Below are 23,323 nucleotides of genomic sequence, written 5' to 3' on the forward strand. Positions count from 1 at the left end.
GCAGAATTGAGTTTCCTCTGAAACATTGGCACGTTGAGCTGAAAGAACTAACTTGTGTTGAATTCTTCGATAAAAGAGGGAAGAAAAAAGGGTCTGAATAAATCTCTCTACAGTAGTTTCTGGTCCACCGTCCCAACCAATCCAATACAAGACCGAACAGAACCCAGAGAGAGCATTAATTCAGTTTTCAGACAGAGAGAGAGAGAGAGAAGCAAAGCAAGAAAAGAAATATACGGAACTCTACTCCGACACCATAGGGAATGGAATACATAGGTAAACTATATGATCACCATCTCTCTCTATTTGCCTTTGTTGCGTGCTTTCCTTTCATTCATCTCATACAAAAATCCAGAGTTTCTAGAGTTTTTGTCTCTGTTATTTCTCATGTTTTGCTTGTGTTTCTTTTGCTTACTTGATTTTGCTTATGTTTTCTCATCTGGGCCACCTTTGACTTTGTTGAACTTCAATTTACATTTGCATCTTCTATCGTAATCTTTGTAAAGTTTATAGTTTTACTGAATTCCCCATCTGGGTTTTCTCAGTTTTGGTATCATTCTTCTCTCAGGCAACTTCTGCTCTCCTTTTTTTATTTATTTATTTAATCATTTGCCTATCTGGCTGTTCTTTGTCCTCCTTGATTGCTTCATTTTTTGTACCATTTAGTCTTCATTTGGCATTTACTTCTGGTTTGCTTCCATTTAACAGTTCCCTTATACCGTTCTTTTGTCCATATAATTTCGCTTCCTTTCTTTGTAGTGTGCTTTTCTTTGGATTTGGTTTTCCCTCTTTGATTCCTTTGCTCTTCACCCCCCCCCCCCCCCCCCCCCCGGTCTTTCTCTTTCTAGATTATTCACCAAATCTCCCAACTTCTCCTGGTTTTTCATTTATTTGTTATATTTTTCCTTGTTCTAGTTCTCTCTCTCTCTCTCTCTCTCTCTCTCTCTCTCTTGTGATGTTTAAATTAGCACAGGATGCTAATATTCTGTAATTTCAGTTGCAGTCCTTTTTCAGGGTTGATCCAATGGCAGTGAAAAAAGACAACATTTAAATTTAGGAACTTGGCTGTTAAATTCCATACAATGAAGTGTTTCTACTACTTTAAGGACAAATCCAGAAGCAGGGAACGAAGATCAGCACCACAGTTGAAAGAGCAAGGAAAATCTGATACTTCTGGAGCTGATAGGGTCACTAAGTCTTCATGCTCTGTCTCTTCCATTCGTAGTATACCGGAACTGTATGAAGAGAAGGCTCATAATTTGCGTGTCTTCTCGTACTCGGAGCTCAGACAGGCGACAAATAATTTCAACAGGCTGCTTAAGATTGGTGAAGGTGGATTTGGGAATGTGTATAAAGGTTCAATCAATCCTGCTGAGGGGAAGGGTGATCCAATTATGGTTGCCATTAAAAAGCTCAATACGGATGGCTTACAGGTATGAGACTTGACTTTGTTTGAATGTTTTCTAAGAATGTTTGTGTTTTTGTTAGAGTAGATGATGTGGTATATTCTTTTAATGCGTGAGAATAGTGCTGACTGTTGAGTTCATGCTCAATATAAATGATTAAATGCTCTATATAATAATGTTGAAATATTGTTGACTTGGTTTTACTCATATCCTATAGGGTGTGTTTTGATTCCAGTAAAAGCTATACAAACCAAAACAACAACAACAACAACTAAATCAACCTAACCACATTCTATCTTCCCCAGCAACAAACCCAACCTAACTTCCCTATCAATAGAAAACATTATGTACCATACCTCCATTTACTACAAATCTCTACATTCAAAACATTTTTCCTAAACTTCCCCTTACCTCTAATTCGGCTTCTCACATCCCAGACAGTCCCCTGCATCAGCTTTTCCTCTGTTTTTGGTTGATTGCCATGCCCGATGTCATTTCTTTTTCTCCATAAGTGATACACAGCAGCACTCCATGAACACGAACTTCAATATCGAACCATATCTAAATAACATCCATCGCTGCTATTTGCCTGTTGTCCTTACCACTGATACACTCTTTGCAAGTTGTCCAAATGATTTGTCAGCATTGTTGCCACTGTAAATGTTTCTCTATTGATCCTACAACTGTGTAACTTAGCAGGCTTATTGCTTTCTTTTTTTCCCTACCTTAAGGCCCCCCCAAACCACACACACACACATTAATTTCGATTACTTACTAAAAAAAAATCTTATAAAACCGGTTCAATTTGAGGCCCAGAGGCTCACCTCATTATCAATTAGTGCTTCTATTCTATTAAGGCCTGTAGGATTCCTTTTCAGGCAATAATGCTGTTTCTTTATCTACTGAACTGAAGCCTGAATTATTTTCCAAGAGGAGGTTTCCTGAAACATATACAGGTTTCAAAATTTGATTGGTGTAAAGAATGAAGGATTTGGAATTAGGATTCTGTATGTATTTGAGTAGCTCTAATTACTGGTAAAGCAGATTATTTAAGATTTTATCATTTTGTGCATCTTCTGAATCACAGTATTCAATTAGTAGAAAAGCTTTTACATCCATGGACTGTTGTGTTTACTTACTAATTCTACTAAAGGGTGAAAAAAATTATGTGATAAGATGAATGGGATGTGCATAACGAGCCTCTTTCCTTAATTTTCTACCTCAATACCCCATACCTAAAAAATTTAAAATAAAAGAAAAAGGAAAAAGAACCATCTATTTGGCCGCACATAAACACACTTCAAAAGAGCCTATTTGTGCTTGAACTTGATGAAAGATCTTACTTCCTCTCTTATTCTTCTTGTTTCTTTCTATAATTGCGGTTATTTTTTCCTTGATTTTAACTGTGATTTATAAGGATTTTGATTTCCTGAATGGATACTGTTCTATAATTCTCTCTTTCCAATATAGGGCCACAAGCAATGGGTGGCAGAAGTTCAATTTCTTGGTGTTGTGGAGCACCCAAATCTCGTTAAACTCATAGGATACTGTGCTGTTGATGGAGAAAGAGGGATTCAGCGATTGCTTGTATATGAATATATGCTGAACAAAAGCTTAGACGATCATCTCTTCAACAAGGTATATCCAGCTCTTTCTTGGAAAACGAGATTGCAGATAGTACTGGAAGCAGCTCAAGGACTAGCTTATCTGCATGAAGGATTGGAAGTTCAGGTTCTGCTCTGAAAAATTTTCGCTTAATATTTTAGTTATTCCACACAAATGTCTACAGTTATACAATTGTTTTTCTCTGAAACATAACCTTAGTTCTTTGAACTCCCCAACCTTTTAGCCTGATGTTATAGGTACTGCTTGGCATTTTGATGGTTTTAGTATCACCTTATTTTACCATTCTTGTCAACTGTATGCTTTTGTCTTAATGCACTTTTCATTTATTTATTTATTTTTTAAAAATAATTGAAATATCATTAAAAATGAAAAGCGCAACCCAGATACATAGGAAATATACAAGAGAAACACATAGCTAGAAGGAGAGAACAGAACAAAAAAAAATCATGAAACCTAAGTACCAAAGGAGTTACAAACGCATTTGTTCAAATATAAAGAGTATTAAAGAAAAATGACTTCAGCTCCACCAACATCCTCTTGCGTCCTCGAAATTTCTATCATTGTAGGCACAAGATGTGGTCATTGCACAACATAGAAAAGGGGGGGGGGGGGGGGGGGGGGGGGGGGTGTGGAGGTGAATATCACTTGCAGTATGGTGCAGCTGGTGCTCCCTTGCTGGTTGATTGTACCTCCTTTATTAGCTTCTTATCCTTTTGATTTTTTGGAAATACATGCCATTTAATAGAATGTAGTTTGCTTTCTCAAAAGAAAATGGATTATCAGATGATAATGTATAACCACTGGAACTTATAAAATGATCTCGAAGCTCATAATATGTAAGAGAAGATCTTGACCAATTAGTTTCTAGATCTCTGAACCCATATGTATAGAAGATCTCTTATAAGTACCCTTGGTATCCATGTGAGTGAAACATTCACTGCCTTTTGATGATGTTATAATTAATTGCTATAGATAATTTAGTATATTAAATTTTTTTTAAATATTTAATAAAGAGCTCAGTCATGAAGGAGCATCCAAAGATGATATGTAGCAGGCATTGTTGCCCAATCAGTTCTACTTCATGTTTTCTATTACACCTTCTACAACATGTGTTCAAGAGTCAACTTTGCTCTTCATCATTGTCAGCCTAACATGCATTATGCTCATGCTGAAGGTAATATTTCGAGATTTCAAGGCCTCCAATGTGTTGTTGGATGAGAATTTCAAACCAAAGCTTTCGGACTTTGGGCTTGCTAGGGAGGGACCAGTGGCTGGGAGAACTCATGTTTCAACAGCTGTAAGTGTTATGTGCACTCGTTTTTGTTAGCATTTTTTAGGTAGCATCACAGAAATGGATGGCTTAGCTGCTGTAAAAAAAACTACATTAGATTTTTTATAGCTTTTTTAATGGTCCAGATTTAATTCTAAATTTTCCATAAGAGATAGAGAGTGAAATTAAATATGGATCGTTAAAATATAGAAGATCTGCTGTAGTTTTTTTTTTTTTTTTTAAAAAATTTTTTATAGCACCTAAGCCAAATCCAGCTCAGACAAACAGGAAAAAAAACCCCCTCGTGGATAATGCTACAAAATCATATTATATATCCTTTTTATACAGGAATGGTTAAAATTTCTGTAATGGAAGTGGAAATAATTCTGTAAAATTCAAGAATGAATATGTGTGAGACCAGCAAGGTGTGTCTGAGAGAATACATTAATACAAACCTATCTTGTAATGTTGGATTTATTCCAATTTACAAAATTTTAATGTATTTTGAAGATACTAATGGTTTTCTGCATGTTCATGAACAACTTGCAAATTGTTTCATATTGGTTGTTGAAGTCTGTAATGCATGCTTATAAGAAAAGTCAGGTTCCATTGGAACAACTGGACTAAAAATTTGGGAGATTGTTGTGGTGCTCATTACGAAATTTTTGGTGATCAGGTGGTAGGAACGTATGGGTATGCTGCTCCAGATTACATCGAGACCGGTCATCTGACCAGTAAGAGTGATGTGTGGAGTTTTGGTGTGGTATTGTATGAGGTTCTTACAGGCAGGAGATCATTAGAAAGAAACCGCCCAAAGGGAGAACAGAATCTTTTGGAATGGGTGAAACAGTACCCTGCTGAGGGTAAAAAGTTCAACTTGATGATGGACCCCCGACTGGAAAACCAGTATTCTAGCAGTGCAGCTCGAAAAATTGCCCTGTTAGCTGAGAATTGTTTACTAAAGAGCGCAAAAGAGCGGCCGACGATGAGTCAGGTGGTAGAGAGATTGAAGCAGATAATCCAACCATTTGATGAAGATAACCATTCCGAGAAAAGTCCAGAGTCCTTCGAGAATGAGACGGTTGACTCGGATAAGACAACGAAGAAAATGAAGCCTGCAGAGTCGTGGAAAAGGCGAATGACCCAACTGGAAAAACTGGGTGAAAATGTGGAGGGTGCAAATAGAAGAAGATTTATGATCATGCAGAGGGCCGAAGTGAATTAATAGCTTTACGCCCTGCGAAGTTTCATTTTATGAAGCGTGCAAAGTCAGAGAGATAACTGCGAGTAAGGTAGAAAGATGGGTTGTTTTAATTTTTTTTTTTGTACAGGCTTTGGAATGAGACATTTTTATGACAGGCTTATGTTTGCTTTTCTTCTTTCATAGCTTCTTCAACATATAATATGCTTTTCTGAATCATTGTCATTTAATTGTTTTGCGAGAGTTTATATAAAAAAGAACAAACTAATATGAATGAAAATTGTGCCTGATGATCCAATTATTAATGTGAAAGAACATTGCCTTTGCCCTACATTTGTTCTTTTATTAGAAAAAAAGAAAAAGAAAAAAAAGAAAAAAGAATTAGTACACAAGATGATTGAAGAAATACATCCTCTTAACAAATTACAATAAAATTCGAAAGAGAATTGAAATGTAAGAAAGAATGGCACTCTGTGCTGTCCAAAGCGCATAGCCAGTCAAATAATGAACATAAGAAAATGGTATTGCTGGAGCCTCCATTCAGCTCTGCGTCCGTTGAAAGTAGGAAGCTTCTCTTTCATCAAACACGTCAATCGCAATCTTGAGGCATCGCCCAATCTACTCCAAATAAAGATAAATCCCTTGACCATAACTCTCTACTACCACACGGAAGGAGATGGTCCAGAGTGCAATTCTTAACGTTCAGAAGCTCCCGTAAGTCCTCCCAATTATCATTTCAAATAAATGTTGAGGGCATTGGGCATCAGAGTTCTTGATACTGTTAAGAGCTAGGGACTTCTTCAGCATGTGTAATATTATTTGGTTTCAACATAGGCAGACAACTGGTTGCAGCTGAGATAAGAGACCCTCGGCTGAAATAAGCGACCATCTACTTATCAAATAAGTCCTGTCAGAGAGTGGCAAAGTTCCACACCACTGGAAATGGAAATGACAATTGGAATCATGGTCGCTTTCATTCCTGGGGTTAGAAGAAAGTAGGAAGTTCTCAAGCCATTGAACGAAAGAAAATGGGTGGTTCCCAATTCAAAATTCGAGTTCAATCATGATCTGAACCTTGTAAGCTTATAGCTAGTGCACTTCAGGGAAAGGTATTCATTACGAATTTGGCTTAGGTGCTATAAAAAAAGCTACAGCGCATCTCTTGTAGTTCTTTCAACGGTCCATATTTACTTCTAGGTTTCCATGAGAAAGATATAGTAGAATTAGATTTGAACCGTTTAAAAAAACTACAGGAAATGTGTTGTAGTTTTTTTTTTCAGCACCTAAGCCAAATCTGTTCAATACTCAGATTCCTATTCAAATTCCTATACAAAATCATTTGACGATGAAGGGTGTCAAACACTTATTTTCCAAGCAATTTGAACTATGAAACACAATATTCAAAAGAAGAAGAAAAGAAAAAATCAATGCCACAAACTATAAAGTGTATCATACTCTGCCAAGTCAAAATGTTGGTAATATGTCAGCTTCTTTTGGCTGGACAAAAGGTCATGTTGAACTGCATCCCCTACAAAAGGTAATGTATGCTACTTACCATGCAACACCTCGGCACCATTTTGACAACAAACTTCTCATAACAACCCCCTCCAAGCCCCAAAACAACTGCAGTAAACCAGGCAAAGAAATGTAAGTGCAGTGTTAATTGACTGTTTGCTAGTACCAAAAATATACCACCATGTTACCTCGAGGAATAATTCAGCAGCAATGTTCATTGCTGTAAAGTCGGCCACTTGCCAAAAAATAAACTCGAACCCATTGTTCTCTATCAGCTCCGAGGACCTAGCTAAGACTTCGTAATTCATTTGTGGTTCCATACTGATTGAACTTTCTTACTTCCCATTCAAACTATACTAGTGAACTCTGTTTTGCATTCAACCATAAGAAATTCATACTGGGAAACCGGCCAAAAAGCACACTGCAGAGGGTAACAACCAAAAGGCCAATACCAAAACAGGAAAAGGTAAGCACCAGCTAGTACTTCAATAGACCAACACAACTCAACTGAACAAGAGGTTATCCTTAAATATTTTTGTTGGTCAGATAAATTATTTTCAATTGCTCTACTCTATGTAGGGCCAATTTATCTGTAAATCACCAGCCACTGTCTTTTTCAATGTCTTTACCCCATCTTTCGTAACAATTCCTTTCTCCCTGTAGTGCAACCAGTTCTACCGGAGTTACTCTCCACTGAAACCATCTAAACCCAATGTTTTTCCCTAATTGACGCTGCTTCTAACTTCTCATCACCACTCAATTCATTAAAATCCCAAGTACCTTGACAATGCATGTACCACACTCATGATTGCATAAGATTCTGATCACAATAATTGAACTGCTATCTTTAAGCCAACTTTCAGGACCCACCAAAACCACTTTCAAATAGTTTAAGAGGATTCTGGATTGTTTCTTTGTGAGGTTTATTTCTATGCAAATAATCATATGTAATGTACATGAGGAAATCCAGAAACAGGCACTTTGTAGAAGTTCCTCTAAAAAGTTCAGCATCTTCTTGTTGTATATTATGGTAGGCTCTGTCCATTATTCTATAGGTAATTTCATCAAAATCAGAGGAGATCTCACTCAACTTCTGACACCACATTAAGGTCTTCTCAGGCATCCCCTGCTTGCAAAAGTGTGACAACAACACATTGGTTGTAACCACATTCGGAATAAAAGCTATCTTCAGCAGTTTTGCAGTTAAAATCATAGCACGATCCAGCATATCACTACAAACAGCATTAATCATAGTGTTGTATGTTACTGTATTTGGAACAATACCCGCTGAAACAAGCTCATTTAACATCATCACAGCTTGATTCATTTTTCGACTGCAGCAGAAACCATGAATGCAGATATTGTATGTTGTAATATCTGGGTCCCAACCACTGGCATACATTTTATTCACAAACTCATCTGCACTAACCAAGTCAAATGCTTTACAGAAACCACCAATCAAAGTGTTATATGTGACAATATCCGGGTTCAACCCAGTCCGCTGCATATCTATAAAGGCATCAATCGCTGACTTCATTCTACCCTGTCTACATAACCCATTAATGATCATATTGGCGGAAAATATATCTGGAAGAAGTCCCTTCTGCCTCATCTCTCTCTCCAATTTCAATGCTTCATTCACCCTCCCTTGGTTACAAAAGCCATAAATCAAAGAATTATATGCAAAATTATTTGGCACACACCCTCTCCTTGACATTTCTATAAACATATCATACGCCTCCTCCACCAGACCTGCCTTAGAAAGTCCATCTATAAAGGCTGAAAAGGCAACAGCATCTGGAGAAATCCCTTTTTGTGCCATCTCATTCCACAGACTTTGAGCCCCTTCCAGATCCCCTATCTTGAAATATCCATCCATAAGGACCGTGTATGCCACTTTATTGATGGGAAAACCCTTTTCTATCATCTTACACAAAAGCTCTCTGGCTTCTTGCAGGCCCCCCTTCTGGGACAAACCCATAAGCAAAGAATTACATGTTGAAGATGACGGACTTAAATTAAATCTAACCATAATTTTATAGGTCTCATAGGCCTTTTCTTCTAACCCTGCCCTGCTGTAAGCTGCAATAATCGAGTTAAAAGCAACCACACTTGGAGTTATTCCTTTTTCAAGCATATCCTCTAAAAGCTCCATGCCTTCATCCAACCGACCTGCCCAGCACAGCCCTGCAACCGAAATATCATACAGTGAATGATCTGGGAGCAATCCCGATAGAGATATATCCCTCAATAACCTGTCACCATCCTCTTCCCTTCCATACTTGTAATGCCCAGCGACCAAAATATTAAAGGTTACCCCATCAACAGGTATACTCTTTTTCCTCATTTCTTCATAAAGGATGTTTGCCTGAACAATGTCCCTTGCCTTAACATACCCATCCATCAAAGTGTTATAAATTATGGTATTAGGAGAAACGCCCACATCTTGAATTCCATCGAAGAGCTTCCTGGCTTCCACCACATTTCCCTCCTTACACAAGGCATTTAACACTGTATTAAATGTTACAGCACTCGGTTTACAACCCCTTTCACTCATCAAGTGCACCCAACTAAGTGCATCAGATGTCCATCCCCTAACGCAGTATGCCTTGATCACAATGTTATATGTAAAGACATCCGGTTCACACTGAAATTTCCACATAACATGTAACAAACTCTCTCCAATTCTAACCAAGCCTTTTCTACAAAACCCAAGAATCATAATGTTAAATGTACAATTAGAAGGGCGAGGCCCTTTACGAACCATATCCCTAAACAACTTCCACACACTACCATAATCACCAACTCTAAGCAACAACTTGAAAAGAACCGTAAACGCCGACAAACTTGGCCTCAATCCAACCTCACTCATCCTACCCAAAACCCCCAATGCCTCCTTCCCCATTTCCACATTCACAAAACCACGCATCAACGTATCGAGAACCGAGTAATCAGACTCGTATTCATGGTGACCCCTCCACATAAATTCTACCAAGCCCTCACTCCTACCCGCCCCAATCCTCCCAATTACCCTCGAAACCACGTCTTGTGCGAGGTACCGAAGCTCCTCCGCCGCTAAAAGATGCGCGGCGATACAACACGACCGGACGGTCCCCTCGGAAACGTCCCGAAACGCGAGTTTAAAGAACGCAAACGCGGTTTCTCGGGTTCCAAACAGTTTCATTATCTGTCCTAAGAAAAATGGGCAAAAATTCCGAGAAAAGCCCTTCAATACATAGCCTTTTCGCTCTTTGATCATCTTCGACAACCCGACGACGATTCTTCGCCGCTCATTTGAATTAATTCTGCTAAAACTACTGGAAATCGAAGTGCTAAGAGGCAAAAATTGTTCGAGAAAATCAAATTTCTGGGAATTATAGGGATTAGAAGAAGAAGCAAAGGGGGCAGAGAGTGAGGGTTTAGGGTTTAGGGTTTGAGAGGGACAATGTACCTGTAGAGTGTAGCGCACCACGCGGCGCAATTTAGCAGGCATCCCAACTTGCCGGAGTGTGGTCGCCGAGGTTTTTTTTTATGTTTTTTCAGGGCAATGGTTTCAGTGGACTCGGCTGCGCATTGTAGCAATGTGTATAGTTGGGGAGATTTGCAGGAATATTTTTTGAAAATGTTGGCCGGGAGGGAGTTGGGCACTGGGCAGTGAAATGGGCTCGAATTGGGCCTCTTCAGACCGCTGCCTTGCTTAATGTGGACTAATTCTGATTCGGATAATATTTTTATTTTTTTATTTTTTATTTAAATACTACTATTTATACCCATTTATTACGGACAAATATGATTTGTTTTAAGTAATTTTTTATATCAACCACTAAAACAAATAAAAAGAAAAACTCCTTAAAACAGGTCGAATAGTCGATCGGTGTAAAATAAATAGATATGAAAAGTAACGTTATTTTTTTTTTTACTTTTTTTTTTATCGGATTAATTCTTCAAAATATGTTAAAAACATTTTACACTGTAATACACAAATTAATCTAGGCCGGTGTTTAATTACTCGAGCTTCATTTTGAGCCTCATGAATTAAAAAAAAAAAAAAAAAAGCTTGAAGGTGGGTTTGAGAAACTTCATGCCTTCATGGTCCCTTTAGAATATTTATATATAGCTAAATATATATATATTCAACCTAAATATTAGACTTAGGTTATGTTTGATACGCAAAATGATTATTCCATTAGAAAAAATAAATAGTTCTATTATGAATAAAAGAATGTAGAATATAATAGCATTGGAGTTATAATATATGATAAGGATCTAACACTTGGAATAATCATTCCTATTACCAATAGAGAATGACTATTTCTTAAATTGAGGAATAATCATTCATATCAAGTAATAGCCATTCCACTTACCAAACGTAATCTTTATTAAAATTAAGACATAACTTTTTATAAAAACAGGGTTATAAGAAAATTCTTCAAACTCGGTCTTTGAAAGTGTCGTGTGTCCCTTGACATGCGATAAACACATGTTTTTTTTTTTTTTTAATTACATGTACTTCTCACATGCTCAAAGAACATGATACTTTTAGATACTAAATTGAAAAAATTCCTATAGGCCTAATTTGTAAAAAAAAATTGTACCCTTCAAATTATTCTTAACCCTTCATTTGTGTCTGACTTCTCCAAAAAATAAAAAAAGAAGAAGTAAATGTATTATAAATCTCTGAGTAAACGCGTAATTTCAATTCACTCCCTCGCTTTTTAATTTTGAAAATTAGATGCCTGAGTTTTTAATCATTCACAATAGATCCTTCCGTGAAATTGCGTCCAAATTTACTGGATATCGTTAATGAAAGGTCAACATTTTTGCCAAATCACTTTAAAATATATATTTTTTCACTTTATATCAAAACATAAGACATAAAAAAATAGAACTTAAAACAAAAAATCTAAAAAAGAAGTCACCCCAGCAGTCGGGTGCCCCCTCTGGGTGGCCTGCGAGCATCCATCGCGTGTCAACAATGCCTTTTGTTTCTAATTTCTAAAACAAGAAAAAAAATGAAAGAAAAAAGCATTGTGTATTAATTGCAGGGGCGGAGGGAGGGGGTCGAGAGGGGTCACGTGCCTTCCCTCAGCCCCAAAAACAATCCGGTCGAAATCTTCCTCCGCCTTTGGTTGCCCACCCTCATATTTACCAAATCGTTGCGTCTTATTTAATACAAACGCTACGTTTTACATTATCAAATTGCACATAATTTAAGCATTATATGACACTAGGACACACTTACTCATACCGTCATACACGTAACAAGCTCAAAGTTTGACGCCGTAGCATAAGTCATTAGAGAGAGATAAATAAAAATAATTAAATAATTAAATTTATTCCTGGTCTAAAATTCTGGCTCTGCCACCGGGTATTTGGTAGATGAATTTTTATTGTTTTGCTTAGCTGGGTTGTTAAATTTATCTGAAAAGTTCATCCATTTAGAGTTGATTTGAGTTGTTAATTGGCTTCTTGTTAATTTGCTGTGGCTGTGACTGTGAGTCTTCAAGAAGAGATTTGCGATGGCCATGATCCAAAGCCATCTGCGGTTCTTCTTCAGTTGCCTCTGGAAAGAGCAGCGAGTGGAACATCTGGCCGCAGTGTTTTTGAGGTGGATCATGTGCCTCTTTGGGGATTTACATCCATGTGTAGCATGATTTTTTTTTTTTTTTTTTTTTTTTTGTGATTGAGAACTCGTATTGAATTTTGATTCAATGGTAATTTTAAGAGCCACATCAATTTTGAAGGGACAAAAGAGAAACACAAAGGTGATATGTAGCATTACTCCATATGAAATCAACTTTATAATTCAAAACCCAGTGGCAAAGATAAAGGGGGGCGGGCAGGGGCGCCCATTCCCCCTAAATGTTTGAAAAAAAAAATGTAATTTTTTAATTCAAACTCTATTCTATCCCTACAATAATGCCCATACAAGGCTACAAACCCCTACAAATTAAATCAAAACATGCATTCCCCTGTATTTGCTCAAAAGAAAAGAAAAGAAAAGGAAAAAAAAAAATACAAGACAGCTTAGTACAGCCCCAATCTAGCGGCAGCAGCACCTTTAAAAAATGGAAGTTACCCTCAAATTTGGGCTGATATTGAACTAAGAAAACCCAACCCAAAATTAAGAAAACCCAACCCAAAACCAAAATTAGAAATCATGAATGATTGACGTGTCTCAAATCTTCCTCTACATGCTACTACGGTACTAGCAAATCTTCCTCTACACGCAAATCTCCTCGAATCTTCTTCTTCAGTTCTTCAGTCCCCTGTTGCCGAGGCCAAGCTGCTACGCTTCTCCAACGCTGTAAGCCTGTAACTTAATTGTAAGTATTTCTGTATTTGAGTCTCTGTCTTTAATTTTTGTTTTAAACTATGAATTTTTGAGTATCATCACAAAAAGAGTTAAAGAGACAATTAGACGAAAAAGAGAGAAAAAAGAAAAAAGAAGAAGATAGAGATGAGAAAGAGACGAAGAAGAGTAGGCTGTGAGTGAAAAGTGATAAGAAAAGGCTGAAGACAGCTGTGAGTGAGATAGTGAGCTATGAGGACATGTGTCTTTTTTTTTCTTTTCTTTTTTTGTGGTTCTTTGTTGATATTTTGAATTTTTGATAGTTTAATAGAAAACATGATAAAAAAAAAAATTAAAAGTAAAACATCCATGATATATTGATATCTGATGCCTGATGGGCCAACTTAATGAATAATGCGTTGGTGAATGGTTGGTGCCTTGATGGTTGATGATTTTGTTTCTATAAGGACACGTAGAATGCAATTTTAGACATCTTGTATTTTATTTTTTTATTTTGTATTAGTGCCTACATGTTAACTGATATATCAATATGGCATATATTTATGAAGTTTAATAGATACGTTTTTTGTTATACATATATTATGTTATAATTTATATTTTGAATTATATTTACCATACTTTTATATATTATAATAAAAATATAGTATATAAAAAGAACAAAAAAAAAATTATTTATCATTATATTTTATTATTTTAATTCTACCCCTAATTACTAAGACAGATTCGTGGCTCCGTCATTGTCAAAACCCTATACCTTGTTTGGCCGTCGATAAAGTACTGGAAAAGTTTAAGAAATCAGGTTTTTTGCTTTTAACCTTTGTTTTTGACTTTTGTTGCTGTTATTGTCTTTGATTAAGACGATTCAGCCTAGCTATCTTAGCCAAGTGGTTGTATTAGGCACAGTTGAGTTGGACATTTGTTTTTTGAATATGATATATAACGAATTATTGAAGGGTCATAATCCTTGTTGGGGAGATTATCATTCCTGAAGCCAAGAAGGTCTTGTAAGTTAGACGGACTCGGCATAGCTCAGCTCAGTCACCATCAAATCAGGTACATATTACAGGGTTACGTAATAGAAGCACCTCGGACTATAAAGACTTCGGACTGAAAGCGTCTCATGGTAAAAAATATCTCGGGACCCCACGCCTCGGAGTATAGGCGTCTCGAGATGATCTTCCCTCGAATGTACTATCAAAACATATCAAATCGACCCGGATATATCTCATCGGACTTTACAGGAAGATGTTTGAAGGCACTCATGGAACTATATTTGGGATTTACGGGTTAATTTCTCCATATAGAGCTCTCCATTATCATTAAAAGATTCCTATCCCGAATATCTCAGGATAGACTCTTATCCCATAAATCATGGGATAAGACGCCTATTAACATGGAATTGGATGAAGAGTTGGTGTCCTACCCCAATAGGACTCTATAAAGATAAGTTTAAAGTTTAAGCAATTTAGGACTTAGACTCCTAATCCAACTACACTCAATCACTCCAATAATTTCAGAATTGTGTGCCTATAAATAGGTTGCTACCCAATGTAAAAATTTATACTCTAATCTCTGAGTTTACGCTCTCATTATTCTCAAAATTGTCTATTAAAACTGACTTAGGCATCGGAGTGGGCGAGATCAACACCCTCGACAAGTTGTTTATCATTGGCGAATTACAAGGCGACAACGAATTACAAGGCGATAACGAATTACTAGGCGACATGTTACCATACCGAAAATTATACCAACGATCCTAATGTATTTCTAGTTTCCTACATTTTCTCACTATCCAAACGAGAGGCTTGAGGAGGTTGAAGAAGAACATGAAGGAGTGTAGACCGTCTAACACAGTGACATTTATTTTCCTTTTTAAAAAAAAAAATTAGAAATTAAAATTTTAGATTTTAAACAAAAAAAAATTGTTAACGTATCATTAACGGTTTATAATAAATTTGGACGGCAAACCTATCAAGCGATTTATTATGAATAATAAAAAATTAAGAAATTTAATTTTCAAAATTAAAAGGAATTAATTCAAATCGCATATTTACATAAAGATTTATAGTACAGTTTCTCTTTTTTTTTAAAAAAAAAAAAATAAAAAAAATAAAAAAAAATTATATGGTTCTTTCAAATGGATACATAATTAAAGACCTATTTTCTGATCTTTAAAAAAAGAAAAAAGAAAAAAAGAAAAGAAAAGAAAAGAAAAAGTACCCAACAGGCAATCATAGTCATCTATCGTCCTATGATTTGGATGCAGGCAAGGATCCAAAGGTTGTGCCGCCCCCTGACAGAACGAAACGTGACGTTGAGAAGTACGGCAGGTTGTATCATATCATTGGTTACCGACATCGTATCATGGCTGAACAAAGCACGTAAATACGTCCAAAATAGGGTATTCTGTAAGCTAGTACAACAAGCCTCAGATCGCTTTAAGAACCCGACCTTTATTCCCCCCAATCACATTCCTACATCTGTCCACTGCAAAGGGGATAATTTTTTTTTTTTTTTTTCTAGCCCCTTTTCCGTTTCCACTCGTTTTATATTTACCGTCGATTTTCTAGTGATCTATATAAAAATGTGATTTTAACGATTCAGATTGACCCTAAGTTAAGTTCCTTTGGGAACTACTCTTTTTTTTTTTTTTTTTAACCAACAATTGTTTTTAATTAAGACGAACAATTTTTTACACGATTTGTAAATCAACATGAATCAAATGCTAAATTAATAAGTTATAATTAAGGAGTTTAACCCATTTAATTAAATGGGCCGAATTAAATTTATATAAAAATGTGATTTTAATGATTCATATTGACCCTAAGTTCCTTTGTGAGCTAGAGTTAGCTTATTCTTCTTCTTCTTTTTTTATTTTTTGTTTTTTTAGTTTTAGTTTTAGTTTTAGTTTTCACAACAAACCTCGTTTCTAATTAAAACGTGCAATTTTTGACATGATTTATTAATCGACGTGAATCAAATACGAAATTAACAGGTTATAGTTGAGAAGTTTAATCCGATTAATTAAATAGTTCAAATTAAAGTTGATTTATATAGTCTTATACTCATGTCTCAACATGATCCGAACTCGACACTAAGCTTGCAATTTTTTACACAAAATTAGTGAGTTAAGTTGAAGAATCTAACCTGTTAAATTAAATTAATCGAATTATGATTAAATGATTAATCTTATATAAATACCTAAGCATATATGATCCGAAAATGACATAGAAACATGAATTGAAACCTTTAGATTCCCTGTCTAAAAGTTTCAATCTGTCTAAACACCAGCTTTTCACTGGCTGGTTGGCAGGCTGCTGTCTGAATTCCAGCTAATCCCAATCATAGCCACCCTCTGAATCCATAGAGTTCTCTTCTATATTCTTAAGCTCTGATGGCCTCATAGCATTGAATACTTGGATTAAAAACAAAAAACAGAGGAAGATGGGGAAACCAGAAATAATTAAAAGAAGTAAAAATTAAGAAACCCAGAATCACAGATTAAGATTCAGATTAATAATCATGCAAAATCTCTTTGATGATACGTCATTAATTGGCCAAAAAATATATGGAAAAGGGGAAAAAAAGTGAAGAAAGATCTCTCAATATTACACAAACCAGCCTACAAAACTCTCTGGTGGGCTTCTTTACAAGATCCATCCAATTTTTGACGTGAAAGTTCTTTCTTTTCTTTCTTTCTTTTCAAAAATGGAAAGATCATCACTAATAATTAATTCTATCTCTGCTATGCCTCGTAGAAAACTAGACCACTACAACCGTGCCCGTCCGTACAGTCTTGTTGGGTGTGGAATCCTTGGCGTCTGATTTTCTGATGCCTCTACTGGAAGAAGAAGAAGCAGAAGAAGAAGCAGAAGAAGAAAGTTTCAGTTTCCAGCCTTTCTTCTCCTTTGCCTCATCAATCTCTATCTGTTCTTGCCTACACTCTTTGCTACAGAAAGGTGTGTTCCCTCTGCAAGATTTTCCATAAAAACCACCCATCAGAATCCAAGTAATCACAGAAGATGAATCTATATACTTTGGATTCCCGTTTTCTAGATCTTCATAATTCTATAATAGATTTCTTAAAATGACAAATATTACTTATAATAAAGAAACTTGGTCGATCCAGTTAACTCATAAAATGGATCCGAAAATATTGTTTCTCATCAAAAACTGCATGAAAATCTTAATATAACGAAAGTAATGCTATTTAGTAAACCGTTATACAACTCTCGTAAAGGGAAAACGGTAATATAACAGCGAAAATCAGTCTTTAGATTAAGGAAAGCTCGGAGGATCGGATCCAATACTATTGTTTCTCATCAAGAACTGCATGAAAATCTGTTATTCGACTGTCATATCGTTACAATTATGATATGGTAGAAAAAATTAGTCTGTAGATTACTTTTTTTTTTGGTAAAAAAAAGTAGTCAACCGCCGTGTATAGCAATCTACTAAATATCACTTACGGTAAAAGGAATAAGAAAAAGGCAAGCTAACCTGTACATGAAGATGTCACTGTTTAAACCAAGAGGTTTCCGGCAAAGAAAGCAAGCTTCAAGGAAGTGGGGCTCGTTGTAATGATCTTCACAGTGGAACATGCCTGATCTCATGGTGATCAACAGACTACAAGGAAGAAGAAAAGGCTTTCCAAGAGATGCTTTGAATGTGAAAATGTGAGGGGGAGGAGAGTGAAGAAGGAAGAGTGGGCATATATAAGGACTGGCCGGCACTCTTGACTTGGCAGAATCATGTGCTTCATGGCTCACCATGGGCTTGTGGTCTGCTCCAATTAGATGCAAGCATTTGCCTTTGATATTATATTTTCATTGGTTGAATCTGTGGTTGATGGAGTTCCTTGAAAAGCTCCTACTAACAATTATGAGCATAAAAAATAATTTTTTAAGCCCACTAGCGGTTTTAGTAACCAATGGGATTGAAACTATTGGCTGCAGTACATGCATCTCTTTTTTGAAAAAGCTTTGTTGTCTGTCTTTTTCCTTCTTTCTGCAGTGATTTTTCAATACTTGGTCCCTTTGTGTTGGGTATTTGTACTGCATCCATTAACTTTGATATTTACTTTTGCAGTCACCATATTAATTGGGTTCTCTTCATCTAAGGCTCTTTTAGTTTAGATTCCGAATCTCAACAATTTCCTGTTTGGATTGTTAGAAAATTTTTGTAGGGTTCACTTGTTTAAACAGGTGAACAAACAACTCAAAAGTATTTCCTTTGACAATTTTTATGTTAAATGAGTTCTCTTCATTTAGGCTCTTCTAGTTTAGATTCGAAATCTCAATAATTTATTGTTCGGATTATTAGAAATTTTTTATAGGGTTCATCTATTCAAACAAGTGGACGAACAACTCAAAAGTATTTCATTTGACAGTCTCCATGTTAATTGGGCTCTCTTCATCCAAACTCTTTTAATTTAGATTTAGAATCTCAGTAATTTACTACTCGGATTATTAGAAAATTTTTGTAGGATTCACCTGTTCAAACAGGTAGAGGAATAACTCAAAAGTATTTCCTTTGACAAACTGCATGTACTTAATTGGGTTCTCTTCATTTGGACTCTTTTAGTGTAGATTCAGAATCTCATTAATTTACTGCTCGAATTGTTAGAGAATTTTTGTAGGGTCCATCTGTTCAAACAAGTGGACGAACAACTCAAAAGTATTTCTTTTGACAATCTCTGTGTTAATTGGGTTCTCTTCATCCAAACTCTTATAGTTTAGATTCGGAATCTCAGCAATTTGCTGCTCGGATTGTTAGAAAATTCTTGTAGGGTTCACCTGTGTCAATAGGTATATGAACAACTTAAAATTTATTTAAAGAAATAGACTTATATTAATTCTCTCATATTATTTGTTCAAATTGTTAACATTCCAAACAACAAAATTTCTAAAATCTCTCTGCAGTTCAGCTGACTGCATAATTATGTGCAATGTCTAGGAATTAGGAAAGGTTTCATTTCCTTGTTCGAGGAGTATGATTTTGTAACAACTAGAATGCCTTAAAAGATGGTTAAACCTTTTTCCTTCACAAGATTCCTTTGTTTCTCCTAGCCTCTTTTACAAGATTTAATCTAGATTAAAGGACTCAGCATTCTTTAATTTCAAAGGAGAAAAGAATAATAGTGGGGAATCTTTCCCTTTTCCTAGGCATGTTTACCCTAAACCTAGTTAGCATGTGCCTATAGTATAGAGATGGTAGTTTAATGTATTAGAAACTTCATTGAAGCTTCTCCTATTCACCTTTTATCTCCACTCTACTAATTAATAATTTCCTTGTCAATGTGTTTGTAGTGAGTGATCTTTTTGAGTTGTTTTAGCGGCCATTCCGGTCAAATGCGTGTTTTTAAATAAAATTGTTTAAAAGTGCATTTGAAAAATATTGAGGTTTAAAAATATGATAATAAATTTACATTTTTACGTAACGTGTAAGGATGAGTGTTTTTAAAACACAATTTTAAAAATTGAACAACATTTTTATCAAAAGCTTAAATTCATTTTTAAAAAACTCGTTTTCATTATTTGCATTTTACAATCACTAAACTAAATAGACATTTAATAAGAAAATAGACGTATTTTCTTATCGTTGACTGAATTTTAAATTTTCCTCGTTATACATATATAAACTCAATATTAGATCTCCAATATTAGGTGGCTTGGCTATCAACTAAAACTTTCCTTGTTTCTTATATTATATAGTTTAAACATTTAAGTTAATATGCATGGTATACATTTATATGTGTCTCATGCTTGATGCTACATTTGTTGAAATTAAAAAGAGTGATAATAGAAAGGTATAAAACAAAAACAAAAAATAATAATAATAAAATTGTATAAAAGTTTTTCTTTTTTTTTTAATAAAATCAACCACCCAGGGGCATTGAGCGCCCTATAAATAATACCACATATATAAATTGAGGTTTCTTTAACCTAAATTATATCGATGACACATAAAATAATCACTTTGACTATGGTATGAACGGCTAGATTCGCATCCCGCTTTACATGTTCAATCCTTCAAGACCTCAACCGGTTCAAACCAAGTTTGATGTCATCTACGATCTGTCTAAATACGCTCCACTTGCTCCATAGTATAAAAGTATTTATATTAATTTGTCAAAAATGTTAAACAAATGGATAATTTATTGTTATATATTTTACAAATAAAATATGAGGCAACAAACGCAAGTCCCAATTAATATACTTTTAAAGTAACACGAGTGGAGAATCGAATCCAAAGGAGAAGACACGAACTTCCATAACATCTTCGGTTACTTTAAGAAGAGAAGAAGATGTAAAACATGAAAACACATGTCAATAACTGAAATATGAAAAACATTGTGGGCAAGAAATGAATTTTATCAAATCCTCCGGGATACGTGTGAAAAGAAGAAAAACCACAATAATATCAACAACAAAACGAAAAAATAAAAAATAAAAAAATGGATAAAGTTTATTACAATATCAATTATTATTTTATTTCATATTTATTATCTGAAAAGATTTGTTTTATTTTTCTTCACTCATTATATCTAATAAATTTATACTAATCTGATACAATTTCAATTAAAATAATAACTAAAATTTATAATACTCCTATCGTACAATAATCTAGGATATTTTAAAATTTTGAAGATATTTTACCTTATCTTCATATTAAACGATTATTTAAATATCTTACCCCTTATCAAAATTTCTAATACTTTTAGTAATATAGTATTTATCATTTAAATATTTATTATATCTTATCACTTATTAAAAATAATAAATTTGATATAACAAAAATTTAGGGAAAAATTTTACTTACAACTCATGATCTTTTATTATTTTTGCAATTACAATATGAAATTTTAAAAAATATCAATTTAGGGTATTCATCTTTCAATTTATTTTAATTTTCAACAATTCCATCAAAATTCAACGTTAAATCCTAACAGAATAAAGTGAAATTTCTAAAATATCCCTTTCTTCTTTAAAAAAATAGACCCAATTTTTTTAAACAACTTAGGGGTATAAATGACATTTTACTCTCCAACAGTTTGATTTAAAGTTGAATTTGGACGGAATGATTAAAATTGAAAAAATTAAAAAATTAGAACTCTAAATTAAATTTTTTTAAATTTTAAAATTATTGAAGAGTTTTTTTTTTTTTTTTTAAATTTAATTAATAAATTTTCAGCTCAACCACTCACGTACATCTCACTTCCTGATCTCCCTCCACAACTCAACGGCCCGGACCACCTGTAGCCGTTACTTTCCACCAAACCATAGGCCCCACGGCCGCAATAAAAAACAAAAGAAAAACAAACTAAAATTCCAAACACAACCTTGGAGCTGAGTAGGTTCGGGGCCCACAACACTCAGAAACCACCAAAGTAGGGCCCACCTGACGCATGGTCGTGCTGGCTCTAACTTTCCCGGTTGGCCCCATTAGGTCCTTGTCTCGCGGACCCACGGCCAATGCCCTTGTCGCCCGGTCAGCTTCCTAACGTGTCTCTTCCTCAGTGCCCGTCACACGTGCGTCCTGTCCGTGTTGTTGCACCAGCGCAGCACACACAATTATTGCACGTGCAACGTGGCAACTGTTTGATAAAGATGACGAAATTCCTTGACCTAATGTTGCTGGCGCTGGCACATCCTACGAGGTAGGTGGCATCTACGGTTGAGATTTCACAGCTCATGTGAGCTTGGAATTGGGAAATGTTTCAATAATATTGCAAATGGGAAAATTATTATTTCTAATTTATATTATTATTATTATTACTTGTTGAGATGGTTCCCCTAATTGTTTTTCTAAAAAGAAGTCAATGGTTTTCTAAAGTGAGTGGTTTTCCTTTCCTCTCTTTAATCAAAGGAATTCAATTTAGACATGTGCATAAGATTTCTTCAATCCTTTTTAGGATTCTGGCATATTACATGTCATCATGATTTCATTGTTAAATATTTTAACCTATATCTTACTTTTAATTGATTTTTTTTTTTCTTTTAATAGATACTTGAAAAGGGAATACAAACTACAGTCAAAGCGAAGCTTTAGGCTTAAAAAAAGTAAATTATAGTAGACTAGAGTTGGGCTAAGCTGAGCTGTCTAACAATAAATATCTAAAAAAGTAAGTACGTGAAGTTAATATATCAAATGAATGATGCGAGCCTATTGATTCTTGGCTCGGATGTCAAGAATCCAAACCATCAATGAAGGTGGTTAAAGGGGTATATAGAATCAAGATGATCTAAACACCGGTTGCGTAACCATTACATGCGAATCTGATATGAAATTTGTTGATTAAGGTTGAAAGGTTTGACTCGTTTAATTAAATGGTTCGGGTTATGATTGACATATATAGTTTTATACTTATACTTCAACATGGATTCGAATCCGACGCGCGAACATAAATTGTCGCCTTTAATTCTAGGAACAAATGTCACATGCTCTGTTAATCGTATTAAAATGCATGTAAGTATCACATGTTCTATAAACATGTGTAAGCTTAATAAATCTTCAACTCAATTTGAGGGATAACTCTATTCTTTGTAAAATTAGATTTTGGTGGGGAAGGGAGGGGTCTTTGATAGTTATAATCTCCTCGTGCTTTTATTTGTTTTTATTTAGGATATCTCATTCTTTATTCTTTTCGGATCAAGAATAAGAAGAATTTTTTCTTATAACTCTTTTCCCAAATCAATTAGCAAAAAAAAAAAAAAAAAAATCTCATGTTTAATTTTTGATATATATAAATATATTTTTATTTCTTGTGATATTTAATTAATCTTTAACTATCAATTCCATTGTATGGAACCCCTAATGATGGTAACAGCTACAGCTCAGAGTTATGTGATGATGTAAACGCCTTTTACCTTATTTTTTTATTTACATGAACATAATTTAGAATTAGAAAGCAACTTGTCATGTTGTCTCCTGTGACTCTAAACGTGTTAATTGATACTTAATAGTTGGCAACAGGGAACTCAACCTTGGACGGT

The 23,323-nt window shown here is 35.0% G+C and overlaps 3 protein-coding genes across 9 annotated transcripts; 1 reads left to right on the forward strand and 2 right to left on the reverse strand.

Moving 5' to 3' along the window:
• On the forward strand, positions 1-5,719 carry LOC133879599 (probable serine/threonine-protein kinase PBL19). Of its 3 annotated transcripts, none has more exons than XM_062318226.1 (5): positions 1-273; positions 1,012-1,430; positions 2,874-3,134; positions 4,204-4,326; positions 4,976-5,719. In XM_062318226.1, the coding sequence occupies exons 2-5, from the start codon at positions 1,080-1,082 to the stop codon at positions 5,522-5,524; spliced, it is 1,284 nt and encodes a 427-aa protein (XP_062174210.1). In that variant the 5' UTR covers positions 1-273; positions 1,012-1,079; the 3' UTR covers positions 5,525-5,719. The 3 variants fall into 3 exon arrangements, with proteins under 3 accessions (XP_062174210.1, XP_062174208.1, XP_062174209.1); XM_062318224.1 differs by having other exon boundaries at positions 2-273; positions 995-1,430; XM_062318225.1 differs by having other exon boundaries at positions 2-273; positions 1,001-1,430.
• A 93-nt stretch (positions 5,720-5,812) lies between these two features.
• On the reverse strand, positions 5,813-10,605 carry LOC133879598 (pentatricopeptide repeat-containing protein At1g12620-like). Of its 5 annotated transcripts, none has more exons than XM_062318222.1 (3): positions 7,204-10,605; positions 7,056-7,123; positions 5,813-6,436 (listed from the first exon to the last, which is right to left on the reverse strand). In XM_062318222.1, the coding sequence occupies exon 1, from the start codon at positions 10,506-10,508 to the stop codon at positions 7,875-7,877; it is 2,634 nt and encodes an 877-aa protein (XP_062174206.1). In that variant the 5' UTR covers positions 10,509-10,605; the 3' UTR covers positions 5,813-6,436; positions 7,056-7,123; positions 7,204-7,874. The 5 variants fall into 5 exon arrangements, with proteins under 5 accessions (XP_062174206.1, XP_062174205.1, XP_062174204.1 ...); XM_062318221.1 differs by having other exon boundaries at positions 5,813-6,479; XM_062318220.1 differs by having other exon boundaries at positions 5,813-6,479; positions 6,956-7,123.
• A 6,236-nt stretch (positions 10,606-16,841) lies between these two features.
• Positions 16,842-18,115, reverse strand: LOC133879845 (FCS-Like Zinc finger 3). The gene is made up of 2 exons (XM_062318614.1): positions 17,829-18,115; positions 16,842-17,298 (listed from the first exon to the last, which is right to left on the reverse strand). Exons 1-2 carry the CDS (start codon positions 18,098-18,100, stop codon positions 17,091-17,093), a joined length of 480 nt encoding a protein of 159 aa, XP_062174598.1. The 5' UTR covers positions 18,101-18,115; the 3' UTR covers positions 16,842-17,090.
• Positions 18,116-23,323: the final 5,208 nt, after the last annotated feature.

Source organism: Alnus glutinosa, chromosome 10, assembly GCF_958979055.1.
Source record: "Alnus glutinosa chromosome 10, dhAlnGlut1.1, whole genome shotgun sequence".
Lineage (NCBI taxonomy): Eukaryota > Viridiplantae > Streptophyta > Magnoliopsida > Fagales > Betulaceae > Alnus > Alnus glutinosa.

What these genes read in the sequence shown, in the direction of transcription:
- LOC133879845 (XM_062318614.1), bottom strand. Translation starts at nt 18,100, where the DNA reads ATGGTGAGCCATGAAGCACATGATTCTGCCAAGTCAAGAGTGCCGGCC. An exon ending in AGTGACATCTTCATGTACAG is followed by an intron (nt 17,299 to 17,828) that starts GTTAGCTTGCCT and finishes AAAATCTTGCAG; the next exon opens with AGGGAACACACCTTTCTGTA.
- LOC133879599 (XM_062318226.1), top strand. Translation starts at nt 1,080, where the DNA reads ATGAAGTGTTTCTACTACTTTAAGGACAAATCCAGAAGCAGGGAACGA. An exon ending in TCAATACGGATGGCTTACAG is followed by an intron (nt 1,431 to 2,873) that starts GTATGAGACTTG and finishes TTTCCAATATAG; the next exon opens with GGCCACAAGCAATGGGTGGC. An exon ending in GAACTCATGTTTCAACAGCT is followed by an intron (nt 4,327 to 4,975) that starts GTAAGTGTTATG and finishes TTTGGTGATCAG; the next exon opens with GTGGTAGGAACGTATGGGTA.
- LOC133879598 (XM_062318222.1), bottom strand. Translation starts at nt 10,508, where the DNA reads ATGCCTGCTAAATTGCGCCGCGTGGTGCGCTACACTCTACAGGTACAT.